This window comes from Chiloscyllium punctatum, chromosome 11 (genome assembly GCF_047496795.1).
Source record: "Chiloscyllium punctatum isolate Juve2018m chromosome 11, sChiPun1.3, whole genome shotgun sequence".
NCBI classification, from domain to species: Eukaryota; Metazoa; Chordata; class Chondrichthyes; order Orectolobiformes; family Hemiscylliidae; genus Chiloscyllium; species Chiloscyllium punctatum.
The window spans coordinates 75,464,988-75,487,640 of NC_092749.1; the positions used below are offsets into that span (position 1 = coordinate 75,464,988).

The 22,653-nt window shown below is 40.1% G+C and overlaps 1 protein-coding gene across 13 annotated transcripts in view; it reads left to right on the forward strand.

The window, feature by feature from the left end:
• Positions 1–22,653, forward strand: part of arid1b (AT-rich interactive domain 1B) — a 590,298-nt gene that overhangs the window by 496,461 nt on the left and 71,184 nt on the right. For 10 of the 13 annotated variants that reach the window (XM_072581056.1, XM_072581059.1, XM_072581057.1 and 7 more), the window contains 2 exons: positions 21,256–21,368; positions 21,891–22,049. In XM_072581056.1, the coding sequence (XP_072437157.1) occupies positions 21,256–21,368; positions 21,891–22,049 (272 nt within the window). The remainder of the gene's footprint in view (positions 1–21,255; positions 21,369–21,890; positions 22,050–22,653) is intronic. The other 3 variants (XM_072581063.1, XM_072581064.1, XM_072581068.1) reach the window with 1 other exon arrangement.

Consider the following 22,653-nt stretch of genomic DNA (forward strand, 5'->3'; position numbering starts at 1 on the left):
CTCCAGACCCACAGCAATGTGGCTGATTGTTAAACTGCCATCTGGGCAATTAGGGATGGGTAATAAAATGCTGGCCTAACCAGCGATGGCCTTATCCCATGAATGAATTTTTAAAAAGTGTTTTTTAAAAAAGTTACAGACGCTGTTTCTAAATGACCACATCATTTAATACAAAATGTATAAATTGTTAACACATACATTTTTATTTTATATATTTATGACCTGATCACCATTATAGAAACATGACTACAAGGTAATAAAGGCTGAAGCCTTCACATTTAAAGGGCATTTGACATATTGAAAAGGTAGAAAGCTAGGAAATGTTTGTGGGGTTGTTCTGGTGATTAAGGATGCCTTTACTATTGAGACAACAATGAAATTTGACTTGTAAAAGCAAGAAAAAAGATTCATTTTGGTAGATATAAGTTAAGTGGTCACTTGTCTGAATAGTTTAAATTGCTTTAATCGATTAATTAGATGAATCAAATGGGAAGTGAAACTCAGAAAAGAGTATATTCAGAACATTTTCTTAGAGCAGTTATGTTTTATGGTAACCAGACAGAAGGCTATTCTGGATCTAGTAGTGCGCAGTGAGATAGGATTATTCAATAATCTTAAAGTAATGGAGCTGCTAGGTGTCAGTTATAGAGGCATAGAGTAATCAATATGGAAATAGACCCTTTGGTCCATGTCAAACATGTTCCCAAACTAAACCAGGCCCACCTGTCTGCATTTGGCCCATATCCCTCAAAACCTTTCCTATTCATGAACTTAAGAGAAAGTGAGGACTCCAGCACATCTCCATTTCCTGCACCTCCGCCTTTGAACCCAACCCCTCCACTCGCAGCAAGGACAAAACCACCACCACCACCGCCCCCCCACCACACCCACCACACCCACCCACGCCCCCACCCCCACCCCCTGGCCTGGTTCTCACCTTCCACCTCACCAACCTCCAGATACATTGCATCATCCTCTGCCATTTCTGCCATCTACAAACAAACCCCACCACTAGGGATATATTTCCCTCCCCACCCTTATCTGCGTTCCAGAGAAAACCATCCCCTGCGTGACTCACTTGTTAGGTCCTTGCCCACCCTTCACTCCTGACATTGTTCTCTGCCACCACAAGACGTGCAAAACCTGCACCAAAGGAGCCTTCCACATCCGACAGAGATTTACCTGTACTTCCACATGCATCATTTACTGTGTCATTTGCTCCCAATGAGGTCCACTCTACATTGGGACGACAGTACGGCAACTTGTGAAACGTCTCAGAGAACATCTCTGGGGCACACTCACTAAACAACCCCACCACCCTGTGGCTGAACACTTTAACACCCCCTCCCAATCCACCAAGCACATGCAAGTTCTGGGCCTCCTCCACGCCAAACTCTAACCACCCGCGCCTGGAGGAAAAATGCCTCATCTTCCATCTTGGGACTCTCCAACCACACGGAATCCATGTGGACTTCATCAGTTTCCTCATTTACCCCCCCCCACCTTATCCCAAATCCAACATTCCAACTCTGCACTGTCCTCTTGAGCTGTCATAACTGTCTTTCTTCTTTCCCACCTATCCACTCCACCCTCCTCCCCAACCAATCACCTTCACCCCCACCTCATCTACCTATTGCATTCCTAGCTACCTCCCCCCCCCCCCCCCCCCCCCCCCCCATTTATCTCTCAGCTTCTTTGGGCCACAAGCCTAATTCCTGATGAAGGGCTTATACTCGAAATATCGATTCTCCTGATCCTCGGGTGCTGCCTGACTGGCTGTGCTTCTCCAGCCCCACACACTTCCACCCATTGCAATAAATGCCAACATTCCATTTGCCTTTCTAATCACTTCTTGTATCTGCATACAGGTGGTGCCTTGGTTAATGTTGCCCTGTTTCACATGATTTTATTTGAACACCATTTTATTTTCAGGGCCTGTTTGTGTGAACTAGGTCACAACTTGCAGTTTTAATGTTGTTCCATGTGCATTGCATGTCACCAGATGTCAGTATGCGATTGATACTGTTTTGGAGGAACATGAAGGAACTTTTGGCCAGAGCTTAGTTTTGCGTGATATGTTGTGCTTCTAGGCTCTGCCACTCTTCATTTCAAGCATAAACCTTTCATCAGGAAAAGCCTGATGCCCCTCCTGCCCCTCTGCCGCCTGACTGGCTGTGCTTTTCCAGCACCAAAGTCTTTGACTCTGATCTCCAGTAACTGTGGTCCTTGCTTTCTCCTAATTTATTGCAAAGGGATTGGAATATAAAGGAGGCATGTTTTTATTGCAGCTGTACACGGTCTTGCGATCGTACCTGAAATACAGAGTATAGCTTTGGTCTCCATATTTGAAAGTTTAAAGAAAGTTTACACAACTTACTCCTGGAAAGGAGGGCTTATCTTTTGAAGTCAGTTTTAACAGATTTGACTGATATCCTTTGTGAATGAGAGGCATGTTATTGAAGCATGTCAATCCTGAAAGATCTTTGTAAAGGTGGGTGAAGATGTTTATTCTTCTAGAGGTGACTAAACTAGGCAGTGTAGTTTTAAGATAAGAGGCCTCCCTTTTAGGATGGAGATAAGAAATTTTATTTATGAGGATTGATATCTTTGCAGTTCTTTTCCCCAAAAAGAATTGGAAGCTGGGTCATTGCCTTTATATAAGGCTGAGTTGAATAAAGTTTCAAGAGACAAGAGAATCAAGGCATTTGGAAAGCAGACAAGAAACAACTTCACTTAGTGCGTCTTTAAGATTATTGCAAAGAATAGTCTGAAGCTAATGTCATCATTTCTGATGTCACTGTTTTTTTATTCGCTCATGGAGTGTGGACATCACAGACACAGCAACTATTTATTGTTTATCCCTAATTAACCTACAAGTGAGTGGTGTGTTAGACATTGCAGTTGGTCTGAAGTCACATGTAGGCCAGACTAGGTAAAGGTGGTAGATCTCCCTCTAAAGGACATGAGAGAATCAGATGGGTTTTTACGACAGTTGGCAATGGTTAGTTACAGGTTGCCATGAGGCTAGCTTTTAATTCCAGACTTTATTGAACTCTGATAACACTTTCTGTCATGGTGGGATTGCAGAGTAGTTCAGCACCATCTCTACTGATCGTACTGGTCAGGTCCTAACGCAAAGAACTACTAGCCCATTTTTGCGGCAGGTGGTGAGGGAACCCACCAGAGGAAAGAAACAATTTGAACTCCTCTTTACCAGTCTGCTGGCTTCGATGCATTTGTCCATGACAATATCGGTAAGAGTGACCACTGCACAGTCTTTTTTAAGACAAAGGCCCATCTTCTCACTGAAAATACTTAAAATCATATTGTGTGGCACTGTCTTTGAGCAAAATGTGTCAGAATTCGAACAGATCTAGCAACTCAAAATTGGGCCTCTATGAGGTGCTGCGGGCCATCAACAGCAGCAGAATTGCACTCCAGCACAATTTGTAATCCATGGCCAGGCATACCCCTTTCTCAACCATAACTATCAAGTTAGGGGATCAACCCTGATTCAACAGAGAATGCAGGAGGGCATAACTAAAAATGAGGCATCAACCTGGTGAAACTGCCAAACAGGACTACTTGCATACCAAACAGGACTACTTGCATACCAAACAGTAAAAGCAGTCAGTGTTACAAAGAGGTAAGTGATCCCGCAACCAACAAATCAGATCTAAGCTCTACAGTCCAGGCATATCCAATCGTGAATGGCAGTGGACAGTTAAACAACTCACTGGAGGAGGAGGAGAAAGCATCACAAATATCCCCATCCCCACTGATGGAAGAGGCCAGCACATTAGTGCAGAAGATAAGGCTGAACCATTCACAGCAATCTTCAGGCAGAAGTGCTGAATAGTTAATCCATCCATCTCGACCTCTTCAAGTGGTCCCTAGCAGCACAGATGCCAGTTACCAGCCAGTTCACTCCATGTGATGTCAAGAAACAGTTGGAGGCACTGGATACTACAAAGGCTGAGTTCTGACAATAGTAAAGAAGGCATGTGCTCCAGAACATGCTGTTCTCCTAGCCAAGATGTTCCATACCAGCCTGTCAGCCTACTCTTGATCATCAGTAAGGGGATGGAAGGTGTCATCAACAGCACTGTCAAGCAGCACCTGCTCAGTGATAATGACACCCAGTTTGGGTCCCACGAGGGCCATAACCCAGCTCCTGGCCTTGGTTCAAATATGACAAAAGAGTTGAATTCCAAAGATGAGATGAACGTAACAACCTTTGACATCAAAGCTGCAATTTGATCAGGTGTGGCATCAAGGAGCCCAAACAAAACTGGAATCAGTGGATATCAAGGCAAACCCTCTGTTGTTGGAGTCATACTTGGCACATGGGAAGATGGTCATGGTTGTTGGAAGTCAATCATCTCCACTCCAGTATATCCCTGCAAGAGTTCTTCAAGGTAGTGTCCTAGACCCAATATCATCAGCTGCTTCATCATAGGCCTTCCATCCATCATAAAGTCAGAACTGTGGCTGTTTGTGCAATCATTGGCAATGTACAGCACCATTCACAACTCCTTAGACACTGAAGCAAACTATGTACAAATACAGCTAGACCTGGACAATATCCCAGCTTGCCTGACAAGTGACATGTAACATACAAACCACACAAATGCCAGACAAAAGCCATCTCCAATAACAGACAATCTAACCACTGTCCCTTGACATTCAGTAGTGTTACCATCACTGAACACCCTACTATCAACATCCTAGTTGTTACCATTGATCAGAAACTCATCTGACTCACCATATAAATGGAGTGGCTACAAGAGAACATCAGAGGCAAGGAATACAGTCACTTCCTGAGTCTCCAAAAACCTGTTCACTATCGTCAAGGCACATGTCAGGAGTGTGACAAATTACTTTCCACTTTGCTGAATGCATGCAGCTCCAACAGCACTCGAGAAGCTTGACACCATGCAGGACAAAGCAGCCCGTCTTGATCGGCACCACATCCACAAACATCCACTCCCTCCACCACCAACACTCAGTAGCAGCTGTGTATACGATCTACAAGATGCACTGCAGAAATTCACCAGTATCTTCCAAACCGTAACCACATCCATGCAGAAGGACGAGGGCAGCAGATACGTGGTAGCAACACCACCAGCAAGTTCTCTTCCAAGCCACTCACCATCCTGACTTGGAAATGTATTGCTTGGCTGAAATCCTGCAACTTCTCCCTAACGGTATTATGAGTCAACCTATGGAAGTAACAGTTCAAGGTGTCAGCTCACAACCACCTTCTCCAGGGCGAATCGTGAACAAGGAATAAATGCTGGCCAGCCAGTGATGTCCAAGTCCCACAAGTGAATTAAAAGAAACAGTTCAAGGTCATGCTGAGATCATGGCAATATGTTGCCTGGAGATAGCCTAGTGGTATTATTACTAGACTCTTAATCCAGAGACCCAGGTAATGTCCTGGGGACCCGGCTTCAAATCACGCCAAGGCAGATGCTGAAATTTGAATTCAATAAAAATGTGGAATTAAGAGTCTAATGATGACCATGAGTCAATTGTCAGAAAAATCTATCCGGTTCACTAACTTTCGGGGAAGGGATCTGCCATCCTTACCTGGTCTGGCCAAGATGTAACTCCAGACACACAGAAAGGTGGTTGAATCTTTATTGCCATCTCAGAGGGCAATTAATACTGACATGGCTGGTGACACCCTCATCCTGTGAAGAAATTTTTTTTAAGAAACTTAAGATGGTGTGTTCCTTGCTACAGAGTTTGCAAGTGGTAGGGTTTCATACACCTGTTGAGCCTGTTCAGGGTAGTACAGATTACATATTTTGGAAGATGCTTTTGAAAATACCTTTTTGGATTACTGCAGTGCATCTTGTAGGTTGACACATCCATGGTGTTGGATGTGGTGCATGTCCTGTTGCTGCTTTGGCATTGTGCTTTTAGAAACTCTTGCCCTAAAAATAAATACAGATGTTAAATAGTCATGCAAATCAAGCATTCTTGGAAAGGAAGGATATAGCTCTTTAGACTAACCTTTGTTTTCGGTGTTCTTGTACAACACATGTTTATCAAGAGAGCACACTTGCCATTGCAGAATCTGGACTTCTACTACATTTGGCTAAGCACCTTCCAGGTAGCGTTATGATGTGGAGGTCAAACTCTGTTAATTAAAACCAAACATTCAGAAAAGCTCACCGTACCTTGTAATCTGTTAAAAGTTTGAGGGAGTGAAAGAGAACTCCTAATTTCCACTGTTTAAAGAAAAATAACAATTTATTTTCCTAACAGCGCACCTAAACAAACTACTAACATACTGGACACAGTTTCCCCTAACTGATCACAATCCTATTAACATGATGTTCCAATAATATACTTATTAAATGTCACATTAACTTAATTTCAAGTCCACACAGTCTCTGTCTTCTCCACTGTCTTCAGTCTTCTGCCTGTTGATCTCACTAGGGCATCATCTTTCTTTGGACTACGAGTATATTTTACAGGAAAAGGTATCTTTGGTGGGGAGTGTCGAATTTCTGGGAGAGCAAGACTTTAGACAGGCAGTTAGCTCTATGGCTCTACAGCAGTTGCTCAGCTGATTGGTGGAAGTTACTCTGACCAATTTTCAAAATGCCCGTTTTTTTAATCTCCCCAACATTGTTCCCTGTTATTGGTCCAATGTTGTCAAAACAATAAATTCAAACTCAATTGGGTTTTAGTATCCTGGGGATAATTTAAATTGGGTAAATTTGAATTATTGTCAAAAGAGCAATCATTTAACAGCAAATTGTTCCATGTATCTATTTTGGAATAGGTGAAAGTGAGGACTGCAGATACTGGAGATCAGAGTCAAGGTTAGTGTGGTGCTGGAATAGCACAGCAGGTCAGGCAGCATCCGAGGAACAGGAAAATCGACATCTCGGGCAAAAGCCCTTCATCAGGAATGAGGCAGGGAGCCTCCGGGGTGGAGAAATAAATGGGAGGGGAGTGGGGCTGGGGAGAAAGTAGCTAACAATACAATAGATGGATGGAGGTGGAGATGAAGGGGATAGGTCAGAGAAGAGGGTGGAGCGGATAGGTGGGAAGGAAGATTGGCAGGTAGGACCGGTCATGAGGATGGTGCTGAGCTGGCAGGTTGGAACTGGGGTAAGATGGGGGGAGGGGACATGAGGAAACTGGTGAAGTCCACATTGATGCCCTGGGGTTGAAGTGTTTCAAGGCGGAAGATGAGGTGTTCTTTATCCAGGCGTTGGGTGGTGAGGAAGTGGCAGTGGAGGAGGCCACCATTTATTGTATCCGTTGCTCCCAGTGCGGTCTCTTTTACATTGGGGAGACAGGACGACTTCTCGCAGAGTGCTTTAGGGAACATCTCCGGGGCACCTGCACCAATCAACCCCCCTGCCCTGTGGCCCAACATTTCAACTGCCCCTCCCACTCTGCTGAGGACATGCAGGTCCTAGGCCGCCTCCACCACCACTCCCTCACCGCCCAACACCTGGGGGAAGAACACCTCATCTTCCACCTCGGAACACTTCAACCCCAGGGATTTCATCAGTTTCCTCATTTCCCCTCCCCCCCACCTTACCCCATTTCCAACCTGCCAGCTCAGCACCATCCTCATGACCTGTCCTACCTGCCAGTCTTCCTTCCCACCTATGCGCTCCACCCTCCTCTCCGACCTATCACCTTCATCCCCACCTCCATCCACCTATTGTACTCTTAGCTACCTTCTCCCCAGCCCCACCCCCCTCCCATTTATTTCTCCACCCTGGAGGCCCCCTGCCTCATTCCTGATGAAGGACTTTTGCCAGAGACGTTGATTTTCCTGCTCCTCAGATGCTGCCTGACCTGTTGTGCTTTTCCAGCACCACACTAATCTTGCATCTATTTTGGAATAGCTTGTCTCCCAACCTTTCCATTCAGGAAACACTTTAAGTTTACTTCAATATTCAGAAAACACTCCAGTTTAAAGTGAATATACATGCTTTTGACTTTGTAACAATAGGAACCATGTAACTTGTTAGATAGTTTTCATATTTGTTAAAGTTGGCAAAGTCCCACATTAAAGCCTTATTCCAGATTGATCCCATGATTCTGTTCATGTAGGAGCTTGCATGGTGCAGTTGTTGAATGCACTGATGAATATTTGACTTTGACTTTGACACAAGTTAAGTGAAATACTTCGTTAAATTTTTAAATTTCTAAATTGTCTTTTCTCTCCAAACAGAATAGAATGAAAATTACTTGGTCAGAATCTTCTGTTTGTGCATACTAATTTATATATGTCAGTTTAAGCAAATGTAAAATGCAATTTGGAATGAAATTCTATTTAGGAGATGTGTTATCCCATCATTTTTTCCTCTGCATGGGTTTCTCTGGGTGCTCTAGTTTCATCTCTCAATCCAAAAGGTGTGCAGGTTAGGTGAATTGACCACGTTAAATTGCCAAGTTAGGAGTAAATATAGGGTAGGGAAATGGGCCTGGATGGGTTACTCTTCGGAGGGTCAGGGTGAACTTGTTGGGCCAAAGGGCCTGTTTCCATATTGTAGAGAATCTAATCTAAATTGAAAAATAAACTACCGTACCTCAAGGTTGAGTAATTTACCTGATTCTGACCTGGTCAGTTCAGGGACATAAACCCATTGTTGAAATTAAAACGTGATAAGTAATGTGCTGTTGTTAAGACTGCTTTACATATTAAATGAACTGAAAGTTATACATTATGCTTTTGTATTTGTTTAATATCATCATAAACACAGACTTGTGATCTAATAGCATTTACAATATATTCATAGAATTCCTACAGTGTGGAAGCAGGCCATTCGGCTCATCAAGTCCACACCAATCCTCCGAAAAGTCTCTCTCCCCCCCCCCACTCAATAGCCCTGCGTTCCCCATGGCTAATCCACCTAGTCTGCACACCCCTGGACACTATGGGCAATTTAGCATGGCCAATCCACTTAACCTGCACCACTTTGGACTGTGGGAGGAAACTGGAGCACACTGAGGAAACACGCAGGCTTAGAGAGAATGCGCAAGCTCCAGTCAGTCCCTCAAGGCTGGAATTGAACCTCGTTCCCTGGCACTGTAGACAGCAGTGAAAACTGCAGAACCACCATGCCACCCCAAAAAGTGGTTATCATTAGATTCTGAATAAGCAGGATTTGAACCCTGGTCCTCAGAATATTACCTCAGTCTCTCTAGTAATAGTCCAGTGATAATGCCACCAGGTTGTCACATCCCCTTATTCTGATAAAAGTCACAAAGTAGCATAATTTGTTTTTTAAAATAGAAAGCCTTAGCAAGCAAAAGCATCCTGCTAACAGCTATTAAATTAGTAATTGCTTTTGGGAATTACTTGAGGTAAAAAATTGTCTAGGACACCTAAAGCTCCTTCTGGTTAAAATGCACGAGACTTTTCGTATCTAGATGAATCACAGGAACAGATACATGGGTCAGTTTAGTTTCATGTAGGAAATGATGCCTTGCAATTTAACATTCTCATTATTTCCTTCAGTCATAATAAATTGTTGTTAATTGCTAATTAGCCATAGTTCATCAGGTACTATAGGTACCTGATTTAAAGAGGAAGAGATAGATAATCATCTTCCACACTCTACAAAGGACAAGATAAGGAGGTATCTCTCCCTGAGAGAGGATCTTGATGAGGCGGATGATGATGCAGTGGTATTCTCACTGGATTAGTAACTCAGTGGTACAGCCTGATGCCACAGGAATGTGGATTCAATTCCCAACTTGTCAGCTAGTGAAGTTCGTTTAAATCAATTAATAAATTCAATTAATTAAAACTATCTGGATTGAAAGCTAGTTGAGGGAATAGCAAACATGAAACAATCACCAATTATCACCAAAACCCATCTGGTTTCTTAATGCCCTTAAGGGAAGAATATTGTATCCTTTTTTGGCGTGGTCTACATGTGACCCCTGAACAGCAGCAATGTGGTTTATTTTTAACAGCCTTAGAGGGCTTTGCCAGTTGACACCACATCCCAGAAAAAAAGCTGCCATGGTTAGTATGAGTCTGGACCTGTGCTGTTAAAAGGATTAGAGAATGACAATATAGATTTAATAGCAGAATTTAAAGTTTGAGTAAGAATAGAGGACTCTGGGAATATGCATGTCTATTTTTGGACACCTTGCACACCAAATTGAGAAAGTGGTTTGCACATTATGTGGATATCATTAAAAGAGGCATTAAATACAGAAGTAAGCAATGAATGTTGAACCTACTGGAGTATTGTGACCAATTCACAGAAACAATGTGCAGGTACTTGAGATGGTTCAGATGAGACTTAAAAGACTTGCAAGGTGAAGTTGGAAGGCTGGCATTGTTCTCCTTAGAGAAAAGGAGATTTCATTGAGGTCAACATAGTTATACATAAGGTACCATCATTACCCAATTTGGGGCATAAACTGACCCATCAGCCAAGAGTTTTAGAGAATGGACCAAAATTATACTAGATGACTTGGATTCAATGGATTTCAATTGTTATCTTTTCCTTTCTGCCAAGGCTCCATCAAACTAAAATCAAATGTTGTTCAGATTCCTCTTTTTGCACCTGGATTCTCATTTAATCAAGTGTGTCCTAATATTGGTAAACTTGAATGTATCTCAACAGTAGTGCAGAGGGGAAGGGGGAATGCATTGTTTTCAATGTGGTTCTTAGCTGTGAAGTTATCAGTTGTAGGGTGGATGGTGTTGAATTAGATTATCTTGCTTTGCAGTTGTTTTCAATTTGGCCCAGAGTATGAGGTAAGCAAACGGCCATTCAGTCTGTGGGGAGAGAAGGAAGCACATTGGGATGACAAGGTGCTAAAATTACCAATTGCAAGTATCATACAGGAAATGCTGTATCTCAGGCAGCAAACTACAGAACACTTCACTAGCTTGTTAGTTCTGTTAAGCCTGTGAAAATTATCCTCAAACACAGAGATTTTGGTGATTTGTAAGTTCTATGATAGCATAAATTTGGGTTGAATAGCATTTTTTTTTAATATCTGGCAAAGTCTAAGGCTAGGAAGTTGTTTAGAGATACAAGAGTTTCTCTGAGGTCCGATTCAATTGGCAATATCCTTTATATTGAATCTGTACAGAATTCTTCCTCTAGCAATTTTCTTGCAATGTTCAAGGCTTTTTTTAAAGCAGTTGTGCAGATACTTGCTTGTTTGTGTTTGCGGCTTATTAACATTAGTAAATGGTTGTGTTTTGATAGTTTACACAAAACAGTATGTGAGAAAACAGTATGACTGCTTAAATGTGGAAAGAGAAAATATCTTGTGCAAAAACTGGAAAGCATTTTGTAGCAATATCTGTGAATGAGTGTGATTTTGTACACTCATGAAAAAAATGTATTGATCTCACTGAACCAATGCAGGAATTTCTTGCTAACACTGGTTGTATTCCTGAAAAGTGCAACTTTGTGTGTCAGATTTTACTGTTGCAATAAGTGTAAAAGTTGCAACTAGGTCTTAAAAAAAACTCTCCTTGTCAAAAGAAATTAAAACATTAGAAATTGAAATACAGTGCATTTGAAGTTCCTGTATTTCTAATTGAAATAACTTGAATTTTAAAATATAAAACAAATATTCAAATAATTTCTAGTTCCTGCAGCTTGGTGGCTCTCCTAATGGCTAACCCATGTGATCATTGCTTTCCTCTCCTGAAATCTCGCTGTGAGTGAGGGCTCAGGAGAGGGATGATTAAGATGAGGGAAACTGAGGGAGAAGCTGTGAGCAGGAGGCTTTAGGGAGAAGTGGCAATTAAGAAGGTCTGGAAGGGAATTGATACATGGGAGGATGCAGGAGAAAAATGGTAAGCAGGAGAGAATCAGCAAGCGAGAGAGGAGTAGTGCATGGAAACATTAGGGAATAGGAGAGGCCATCCCAAAATAGTGCTAATCAGGTCATGTGGCATTGCATCAGCTATGGGACATTCTGGAAAAGGAGAGCAGTCATTAGTCATCGTACACCTTAGTACCAATGACAGGTTTTAAAACAATGATGAGATGCTAAAAGCCAAATATAGTGAGTTAGGAAGTAAATTGAAAGGGCAATTATGTGTGACCAAAATATTAGTTTTTCAAAGTAGAAGGGAACCAGTAGATGTGTCGTATCTAGGCAGCACAGTGACTCAATGGTTAGCACTGCTGCCTCACGGCACCAGGGATTCGGGTTCGATTTCACCCTCAGACTACTGTCTGTGTGGAGCTTGCACATTCTCCCCATGTCTGCATGGGTTTCCTCTCTCAGTCCAAAGGTTTGGAGGTTAGGTGAATGAGCCATGGGAAATGCAGAGTTACACCGATAGATAGGGGGTGGATCTGGGTGGGATGCTCTTTGGAGGGTTAGTGTGAACTCAAGGGGCCAAATGGCCTGCTTACATATTGTCCGGATTCAATGATTCCAGAAGTACATTTGACAAGGTATTTGACAGAAGATTGTCATAAGATAGGAGTCCTTGGTGTTGGAAGTCACATATTGACATGATCAGAAAATTTGCTGATGGGTCAGAAACAGTGAGGGCGAAGGGGTTCTTTTATAAAGTTGGCAACCTGTAACCAGTGAGTTACACAGGGGTCAGCGCTGGGACCATAACTCATTGCAGTATATATACTAATGGTTTGGAGGAAGGACAGTATTCACTAGAGTTTAGGAGAATCAGAGGTGATCTCTTTGAAACATATAAGGTTCTTAAGGGACTTGAGAGGATATTTCCCTCATAGTGGAGTCTAGGACCAGAGAACTTAGTCTCAGAATAAAGGGGCGCCAATCTAAGACAGATAGGAGGAAGAATTCCTTCTCTTGGAGGGTTGAGAGTCTTTGGAATTCTGTGCTACAGAAAACCGTTGGAGACAATGTCCTTCTGTATATTTAAGGCTGAGATAGATTCTTGATCAATGGTGAGGCCACTTCTGGAGTACTGTGTGCATTTCTGTTTTAGGAAGGACATTATTTAATTGGAGAGGGTTTAGAAAAGATTTACAAGGATATTGCATCTGTAAAATCAATATTTTTTTAAACAAATTTCATTGAAAAATAATAAAACTTTTGAAACATTTTCCCAACCTGCCAGTCTGCCTTTATACATTTTCTTTCAGTCAGAAAGGTGGAATAGACTACACTGGTTTAATGACCTTCACCTGTCAATATTATCTCTCATTTGGTCAGTGGAGAAATAATAGAGAATTTTGGGTTTCAGTTCCTGGTTTTCAGGAACGGAAGGTTTGAGTTCTAAGCATAGACTGTGACTTTTTTTACTGAAACGTAGGAGGTTGACAAGAAACCTTATAGAGGTTTATAAAATCATGTGGTAAGGTGAATAGCAAAGGTCTGTTCCCTAAGGTGGGGGACCTCAAAACCAGGGAGCATATTTTAAGGTGAGAGGAGAAAGTTTTAAAAAGAACATGAAGACAACATTTTTACACAGAGTGGTTCGTGTGTAGAATGAACTGCCAAAGGAAGTGCTGAATGCAGGTACAGTTACAACATTTAAAAGACATTTGGATAAGTACATGAATAGGAAAGTTGTGGAGGGATATGGGCCACACGCAGGAAAATGGGCCTAGTTTAGTTCGGGAACAGGGTGGGCATGGATTAGTTGGACAGAAGGATCTATTTCCATGCTGTATGATTCTAGAATAGCAGAATGAAGGGGTATGGGGAAAACATAGGAAAGTGGATATGAGGGAGTTCAGTTCAGCTGTAATCCTTTTGATTAGCAGAGCAGGCTGGAAAGGCCTACTCTGTTCCTAGTTCTTATGGTCTTAAGGCTAAAGCAGAATCCCAATACTACATTGTATTCACAATGCTATAACAAAATGGCAGCAAATGAGGCAGCCTAAACAGGGGCTTAGCATACCAGCAAAATGTATTTTTTGTTTTTCAACTGTTTACTGTTCTATTGTTAAAAAGAATCATTATCCTGTATCTTATGCGATCACCATTATTGCAGTCAAGCCTTGAAAAGGCTTGCACCTGACCCAACCATAAAATTCAAATATATTATTCCCATTTACTCTTGTTTGGAAAAACTGTTCAAACGCGGAAGAAATTAATTATTCTCTATCAGGATTTATCTTGCTCATGCTAATTGTTTGTCTATGAAAGGGAAATGATTCTCTTGCAGTAGTCTATTTACTGACACTTAATCATCTATAGTGTTTGAAATTATGGCTGGATTGATTCTGCATGTGTAAAATCAATATTTTTTAAACAAATTTCATTGAAAAATAATAAAACTTTTGAAACATTTTCCCCACCTGCCAGTCTGCCTTTATACATTTTCTTTCAGTCAGAAAGGTGGAATAGACTACACTGGTCTAATGACCTTCATCTGTCAATATTATCTCTCCTTTGGTCAGTGGAGAAATAAAAGAGAATTTTGGTTTTCGATGTTAATACCAAGCACTCCACCAAAAAAAAGACTTAGCTTGCTTAGATGCAAGGTTAATGTAGCCACACCATCAGCTGCTTAATTGTACCTAAGCTCAGGAAGCAAGATCTATGTAATAATTAGTCCTGTCAGATCAACTCATGACTTTCCAATTGAAATTCGTTCACCTTGCATTTTCAGGCCAACCAGCATAGCTGGGATTCTGATTTGTGAAAACTTACCTGTCTGATCCTCAGACTGATTTATTGTTCATTTTCTTAGTTTTCCTTCTTTCACCAACCTTGAGATTAACTTGTGTTAAGGATGCTTCAACTTTAGAGATTGCTCATAAGAACAGCATGTCATGCTGACAGGATTATTTACATTACAGCACACAAGGCTCGCAGAATCAGCACTTGTTCTGTAAGTGAACAGAAAACTACTTTTAAAAAAAAAATTCAAGCACCCTTTGAAAGAATATATGTAAAAAAAACACACAACATTGTCAAGATAAGTTTTCATTCAAGTTTTTGTTTTTACCAGTACAATTAATGGTTTATTTTTATTCAATAATTTTCTATTTATATAACTGTTTAAGGAAGGGAAGTGGAAAGTGCACAGCGGTTTTGTCAGTCTCATAAATGATCAGGAAAATAATTGAACCATTATGATTCTAGCTAATAGTAATATTGGATGAGTCAGATTCCAGTCAGAGTGAGACTTCAAGGTTTGTGTAAATATGTGTAGCTCGGGTGCCAGTTGCAGTTATTGTGGGTATGTTTGCCGAGCTGGGAACTTGGTTTCATCCCCTTTCTAGATAACGTCCTCAGTGCTGTGGAGCTTCTTGTGAAGCGCTGTTGTATTGTGTCAGTTGGAATTTTTTTGATTTTGTTCTGGCTGCTTCAGATGCTTGTTGCAGTGGTCAGCATATAGGGTCATGGTCAATGTGTTTTTTGATAAAGTCCTTGGATGAGTACCAAGATTCGAGGGAATTCTCTGGCTGTCCTCTGTTTGGCTTGTCCTATTATTGTTGTGTTGTCCCAGTCGAATTTCTGGTCCTTGTCATCTGTGTATATAGTCATGACATTTAGTGGCTAGTTGATGTTCATAAATGCGATCGCTAGTTTTCATGCCTGTTTATCCTCGATAGTGTTTTGTGCAGTCTCTGCATGGAATCTTTTAGATCAAATTTGTCCTGCACATGATGGGTATTTGTTCTTTTGTTCTGGTGAGTTGTCTAAGTATGGCTGTCGGTTTATGTGCTATCATAAATCCAAGAGGAGTCTGGCTGTCAGTTCAGAGATAGAGTAGTTAATGTGTTGGGTCGTGGCATGTCCTCATTGCATTGTTTGTAGACAAACAAATTTCTTGGTCCAAATTATTAATGTATATTATGAACAGTTGGGGTCCCAGCACTGAACTCTGTGATATCCCACTCATCACTGTCTATCACTCTGAAAAGGAACCATTTATTCCAACACTCTGCTTCCTGTCTGTCAGCCCGTTCTCTGTACACACGTTACCTCTGATACTATAAACATTAATTTTGCTTACTATTCTCTTATGTGAGACCTTCTCAAAAGCCTTTTGAAAGTTCATGTACAAAATATCAACTGATTCACCTTTGTCAAGTCTACTGGTCACATCCTCAAAAATAATTCCAGAAGATTTGTCAAGCATGATTTCCTTTCAGTGAATCCCAAGCTGACTTGAACCGATCCTGTCAATACTTTCGAAATGCTCTGTTATTACATCCTTAATAATGGACTCCAACATTTTGCACGCCACTGATGTCAGGCTAACCAGCCTATAATTCCCTGTTTTCTCTCCCTTTTTTTAAAAAGGTGGGGTTACATTAACTACCCTGCAGTCCATTGGAACTATTCCAAAGTTTATTTGGAAGATTACCAGTGCATTGACTATTTCTAGGATCACTTCCTTAAGTGCTCTAGGATGCAGAACATCAGGCCCTGGGGGTTTATTAGGTTTTATTCTCATCAATTTCCCCAATATAATTTCCTTCAGTTACTCCTTCATGCTTGATCCTCTGTCCCCTAGCATTTCTCGAAGGTTACTTGTGTCCTCCTCAGTCCAAAGTTTTTGGTCAACTGGCCTGCTTTCTCTTTGTCCATTATGAATTCACCTGATTTTAATTGTAAGGGACCTACAATTGTCTTCACCAGTTTTGCAGTCAGTTTTGTGTTTTTTGTAAGCTTACTCTTGTATTCTATTTTCCCCGTCTGAATTAAACTCTTGTCATCCTCTGCTAAATTTTAAATTTCTTCCAGTCCTCAGGTTTGCTGCTTTTTCTGGCCAATTTATATGCCTCCTGTTTGGCTTTAACACTATCCCTGATTTCCCTTGTTAACCACAGCTGAGCCACCTTACCTGTTTTACTATTATATCAGACAGAGATATACAATTGTTGAAGTTCATCCCTGTGTTCTTTAATTGTCTGCCATTGCCTGTCCACTGTCAACCCTTAAGTATCATTGGCCAGCTTATCCTAGCCAATACATGTCTCATATCATCAACATTAACTCTCTTTAAGTTCCAGACTCTTTAAGTTCCACTCTCTTTAAGTGTCACACTCCATCTTTTGTGAAGAATTCTACCATATTATGGTCGATCTTCCCCAAAGGATCTAATTAATCCCAAGATTGCTAATTAATCTTCTCTCATTACACAAAGCCCAATCTAGGGTTACCTGCTTTCTAATTGTTTCTTCGATATATTGGTCGAGGAAACCAACCCTCATACGTTCCAGGAAATCCTCATCCATCACATTGTTACCAATTTGGTTAGTCCAATCAATATGTAGATTGAAGTTGCCCATAATAACTACTCTATCCTTACTGCATGCATCTCTAATTTCCTATTTGATGCCATCCCCAACCTCAACTCAATGTAAGTTTGTTCGCTGAGCTAGAAGGTTTGTTGTCAGACGTTTTGTCATCATACTAAGTAACATCATCAGTGAGCCTCCGGTGAAGCACTCGTGGTATGTCCCGCTTTATATTTATGTTTCTTTGAGTAGGTGATGTCATCTCAGAGGATGGTAGATGGGGTCCAATCTACCTAAACCTAAGCACATAAATAGAAAGCGGGACATATCACGAGCGCTTCATGGGAGGCTCAGTGATGATGTTACCTAATATGGTGATGAAACATCTGACAACAAAACATCCAGCTCAGTGTGCAGACTTACATCCAGAACCTCAACCTGAGCTACAAATCTTCTCAAACATCGTTCATAACTACTCTTTAGTGGTCTGTACAAAACTCCCACAAATGATTTTTTTCCCTTTGATGTTCCACAGCTCCAATCATACAGATTCCACATCATCCAGGCTAATATCCTTCTTTACTATTGTGTTAATCTCCTCTTTAATCAGCAATGCTACCCCACTTATGAATATCCCTACAGGTCCTGAGCGCAGTCTGCCAAGGTTACATTGACTGCTTTATGCATTTTGGGTTTATGCAAGGTATTTTTAAATTTCAATTTTTCATCATGTATCCCACATTCTATTTGCTGACTTACATGCTGTCTTCACCAGAATGTTTTCAAACCACTGAAAGGTGATGTATAACTTGCCATCATGTCCCAGTTTCTGCAATAAAGTGGCACAGCTTCTTCATAATTTGGTTATTAGGATTGCCTTCATTCAGGATAAAGTGTTGAATCAGATTAAGGTAGCAATTTTTTTTGCAATGGTGCAACTCTAAATAAATCGAAAATATTTTGTATATAAGAATTTCAACTTGGTATAAGTTGACCGGCACAGCCCGAGTTTAGTTTGTGCAGCACATTTTTTGTATGGGTTTACTGTAATTCATATGATTTCCTATATTCATTCAGAGATACCAGATATATTTCCTACAATGCAGCTGCAATGAAACTGCTTTATGCTCATTTTACATGCTGACATTTGTTGATGAACAAGCACAATATTCTGCTAAATCTGCAAGGAAGTGAAAGCAGAATGAATTCATAGATTAAGCACTACAAAATCATTACACTGCGCACCTGTTTAGGAACATGTTTCACTAATTTTAATTGCACCAGCCAGAGAGCAAGACTCTGGTGAATAAATTGGCAAGGTGAGTGGGTTCAGTTTGCCAGCACTGTAAATATTCCTACATGTCCAGAGTGTTGTTTGCCAAGCTCACATTTACACTTCCCTGTATTCACTGCAGTATGCATTTTGGTTTTATACAAGGTACTTTTAAACTATTTATAAGATTTACTTTGACTTCACTCTTCTGTTGCAGTATCTTCATTGAAAGTTTCAGCTTCCCTTTCTCATCGTTGTTTAAAAGTGCATAAACGTTTCAATGTATAGCTGAAATATTTGTCATACAGAAGCCAAAGTTCTTGATGTATATATGCTTGACATGTCACATTACCTTCTCTGGATCATTACATCACAGCTTCAGTTTGCAGGAGCATTATTGCCAGCTTACCTCAGTTCACAGTTGCATGTTTTTTTATAAATATGCTATATATGCTGTTGAAACAAAAATACCTCTGCTCTCTGCCATCTTTGCAGCAAGTTAATCTATTGTACCATTTAAACCAAGTTGTTACACGTTCCTTTAAACATTATAAATGCTTTGTTTTTAAAATTAAAATGTTTCTGCTTGGTAACAAAATGGTGTGATACAAAAAGTACTTATTCACTACACTATACATCTGTATATGTGCCTTCATTGATGGATTGGTTTCTTTATCTTTTTAGGATAAAAATCCCTTTTGTGCAGAAAAAGGCCATTTGGCCATTTGAGTAGCACAACCCTCAAGCATCCCACCCATGTCAAGCACCCACTATATCTCTGTTACCCTGCATTTACCATGCCTAACCCACCTAGTCTGCACATTCCTGGCCAATCCACCTAACCTGCACATCTTTGGATTATGGGAGAAAAACAGATCACCCAGCGTGAACCCATGCAGACACTGGGAGAGCGTGCAAACTCCACACAGATGGTCACCAAGGCCGAAATTAACTGGGGTTCCTGGTGCTATGAGGCAGTAGCGCTAACTGCTGAGCCACCGTGCTGCCACTTTAGTAATCACACTACACATCCTATAATGAATTCCTGACAAATAAATAAATAGTGAATTCTTCTTGTCCTTCATTCAGGGCAATGGCTTGATTTGACTTTGGAACTTGTCCACTGCTACTGATACTTTCTATTATTCAGTGGCAAAAAATATGGATAGAAGGTATGGAGAATTGCTCTCACTCAAAGAATTGCAAACACTCTAAGATGTTGGACATGATTCCACAAATGATAGTAAAAGGAAATTGGACAGTACTTGAGGATAAGGAGCTTAGAGACGTACAAAACAAAATAAAATGGACATGCTGGACTAAGCTGTTTCTGTCTGAAAACCAGGTTATTGGTCGTCTCCTGTCTCATAATTACCAATGATTTTGTAATGCTGCAAAAAGAGCTAGATGGCTTATCTTCTGAGTGTGAAGATTGTAGATTAGATTTTTTTGGGATTTAAAGTCTCTTTAGTCTATTACATTAGTAAAGAAAGCTGCTATATTGTCAAGAAGTTATATCTTTCCAATTAAACATCCAACTACCTGCTCACAGTTATGTTAATAAGTCACATAGCTTATTCAAAGAAGTGACCGCATGTTCCTTCAGAAAAAAAAAGCAACAAATTATCTTATCATTTATTCATTTGCTGTTTTGAAATCCTATTGGGTCATAATTAGTGATTGTATATCCATTGATTGCATAATAAAATAAACCACTGGCACTAAAGTGTTTTGGGAAATCCTGAATGATCTAATAATTGCATATGACTTTCACATTCTCTCTTGTATGAATTGTGGGCCAAAAGCAAGAGTCACCATCTTACTCAAAGGTGCTTAATTGAATTATGGTAGGGACTACTGAGCTGAAGAAGAGAATAAAAGATAGTAGTAAAAGAATGTAATCATCTGTTAATAAATTCTTAGATTCTATAGTAATGCCTTAGTCCAGAAATGAAAGTGGGCAATTCAGAGGAAAACATTAGATATCCTGCCAGCTATGGTTTTAAGAATCAAATGGAATACCCAAGTATAATGGGAATTAAGTCACTCAGCAAATTTATATGTACCAGACTGAAATGTTTTGGATATGATACTTTTTAAAAAGTGAGTCCAGCTCTGCTGCTATACTATGACATAACAGCCATTGTTCATAAATATAGTTCTCCAAAGCTACTAGATCTGGGTTATATTCAGAAATTAAACGTTTGGTTACTGGACACTGAAGTATAAATTATGGTTCAATTAATTCATATCACTTCCATATGATTCAAATTTATAAAATGTTTCAGTGAAAACGTCTTCATATAGGTGTAGACAGTGATGTTACTATAGTTATATGTGCAGACTGAGACAAAATAAATTGTAGTTGCCCTTTTAACATCTTAAAAATAAGCTTATTTAAAACTAGGTTCTTTTCTAAGCTCTCAATTATAGATACAATTAATTTTTCCCTGCACAAGTGACAAAGAGATGCTCCATGTTTACAGTGAGTGTGGAATGCGTGAATGGTTTTAAAAGAGCAGACTGAAATCTATAGTTGGCATGAATTGTATATTGTGTATTTGAATTTTGAAAATCCCTGAATAGATTGGAATGGGATTTTCAAGAGGTTAGGGAACGTGCAGGAAACAATCAAACAACCTTGATGGCTTTTTTTAAAGTACTTTTTACTTGAGGTATTTTAAAGTTTCGTATTCGTATCTTTAAAGCAACAATTTTGTGTATTTGTCCCAATCTGTTAGTTTCCAGCATTAATCTTGAATAAAATTTGCAAATACATTTTAGGATTAATATTAGTTCCCCAAATTGTTATGTACATAGCTTCAATGGGTCTCGGAGCAGACATGATGGCACAGGCCGATTCCAAACTTCAAGTACCTCAGAAAATGGATATTAAAGAAGAAGGACCCCCTCCGACTGAGACCAAGTCTAAGGTATTTCTCCAGCAATGATGGTGTTGGTTTGGCTGAACAAGTCTGCTCTGTTTACATCATTTGGTTTTCAGTCTCTAATCTCTCCTGCATGTTTTTGCGTGTTCTATTCCTGTTCTTCTTTCAAGTGGATCTGAAAGTCATTGGTTCTAAAGGCACTTAAGAACAGTAGTAAATTTGGCTTTAAGGTGTTAGAGAGTTGTTTGCCTGTTTTTATGAACTGCAGCCGTTTTCTCTGCCTCTTTTGTCATGGCTTCCTTGCAGCAGCAAAGGCATTTGGTATTTTGCTTTTCTGGCTTTTTTGTAAAACTGACTAAATGACTTCCTTCATGGGGAAAACGTGTGCTAAGCATCTCAAATAAGCTTAAAATTAAGCATGGTGGCTCCAGCAACCTTCCAAATTTATACCAATTATAAATGTTATGTGATTGTTTATACCTGTAAGTTAAAATCGATTTAACATTTTTTTCTTCTTTTGAATGAACCTTGCCCTGCCCTCCTCCTATTTTTGTCCCGCTACCACAGGATAGCTACAACTCTCAGGGTATTTCTCAGCCCCTTACCTCAGGCAACCTGCCAACCCTTTCCCCCATGTCCCCAAGCTCTACTAGCATCTCCTCAATGCATGGAGATGAAAGTGATAGCATTAGCAGCCCAGGCTGGCCAAAGACTCCGTCAAGCCCTGTAAGTGGCGCTGTTTTATTAACCTCTCTGTTATGTAATGTTTGTGTGCTTTATTGAAAATCATTTAAAAACAAAAAATGTGTTTGAAAACCCCTTATCTTCCAAATGTAATGTCAGCCAAATAGTAGTTAGCTTTCCTGATGAGTGTTGCTGGACACAATTCTTTCCCAAGAGAGAATGGCAACCAGTCATGATATAGATCATAGATCACCATATCTTTACAAATGTTGTCAAGGTTTGCAGACTGGAAGGTAATGTTTTAGAGTAATTGAATAATATGTTTTGAGTATATTATGTACGTATTAAAATGTAAATGTTGAGGCAATATTAAATATTCTACTTTATTAAACTTTTTTGTATAATTATTTATTGTAACAATAAAAACAAGTAATCCATTTTATCATTATGCCTTATTGAATGGGGGAATGCAGTTGCTTGCCTACAGATTGGCTTTACGCATTTTCCCATTGTGTACAGAGCATGTAAATGTTTAACCAACATAAATTCTACACTTTTGATTTGGAATCCATTTCATAATTTAGCATAATTATTCATAGATGTAACAAATGAAAATGAATAAAAGTGGTGATTTTGTTCCATCTTA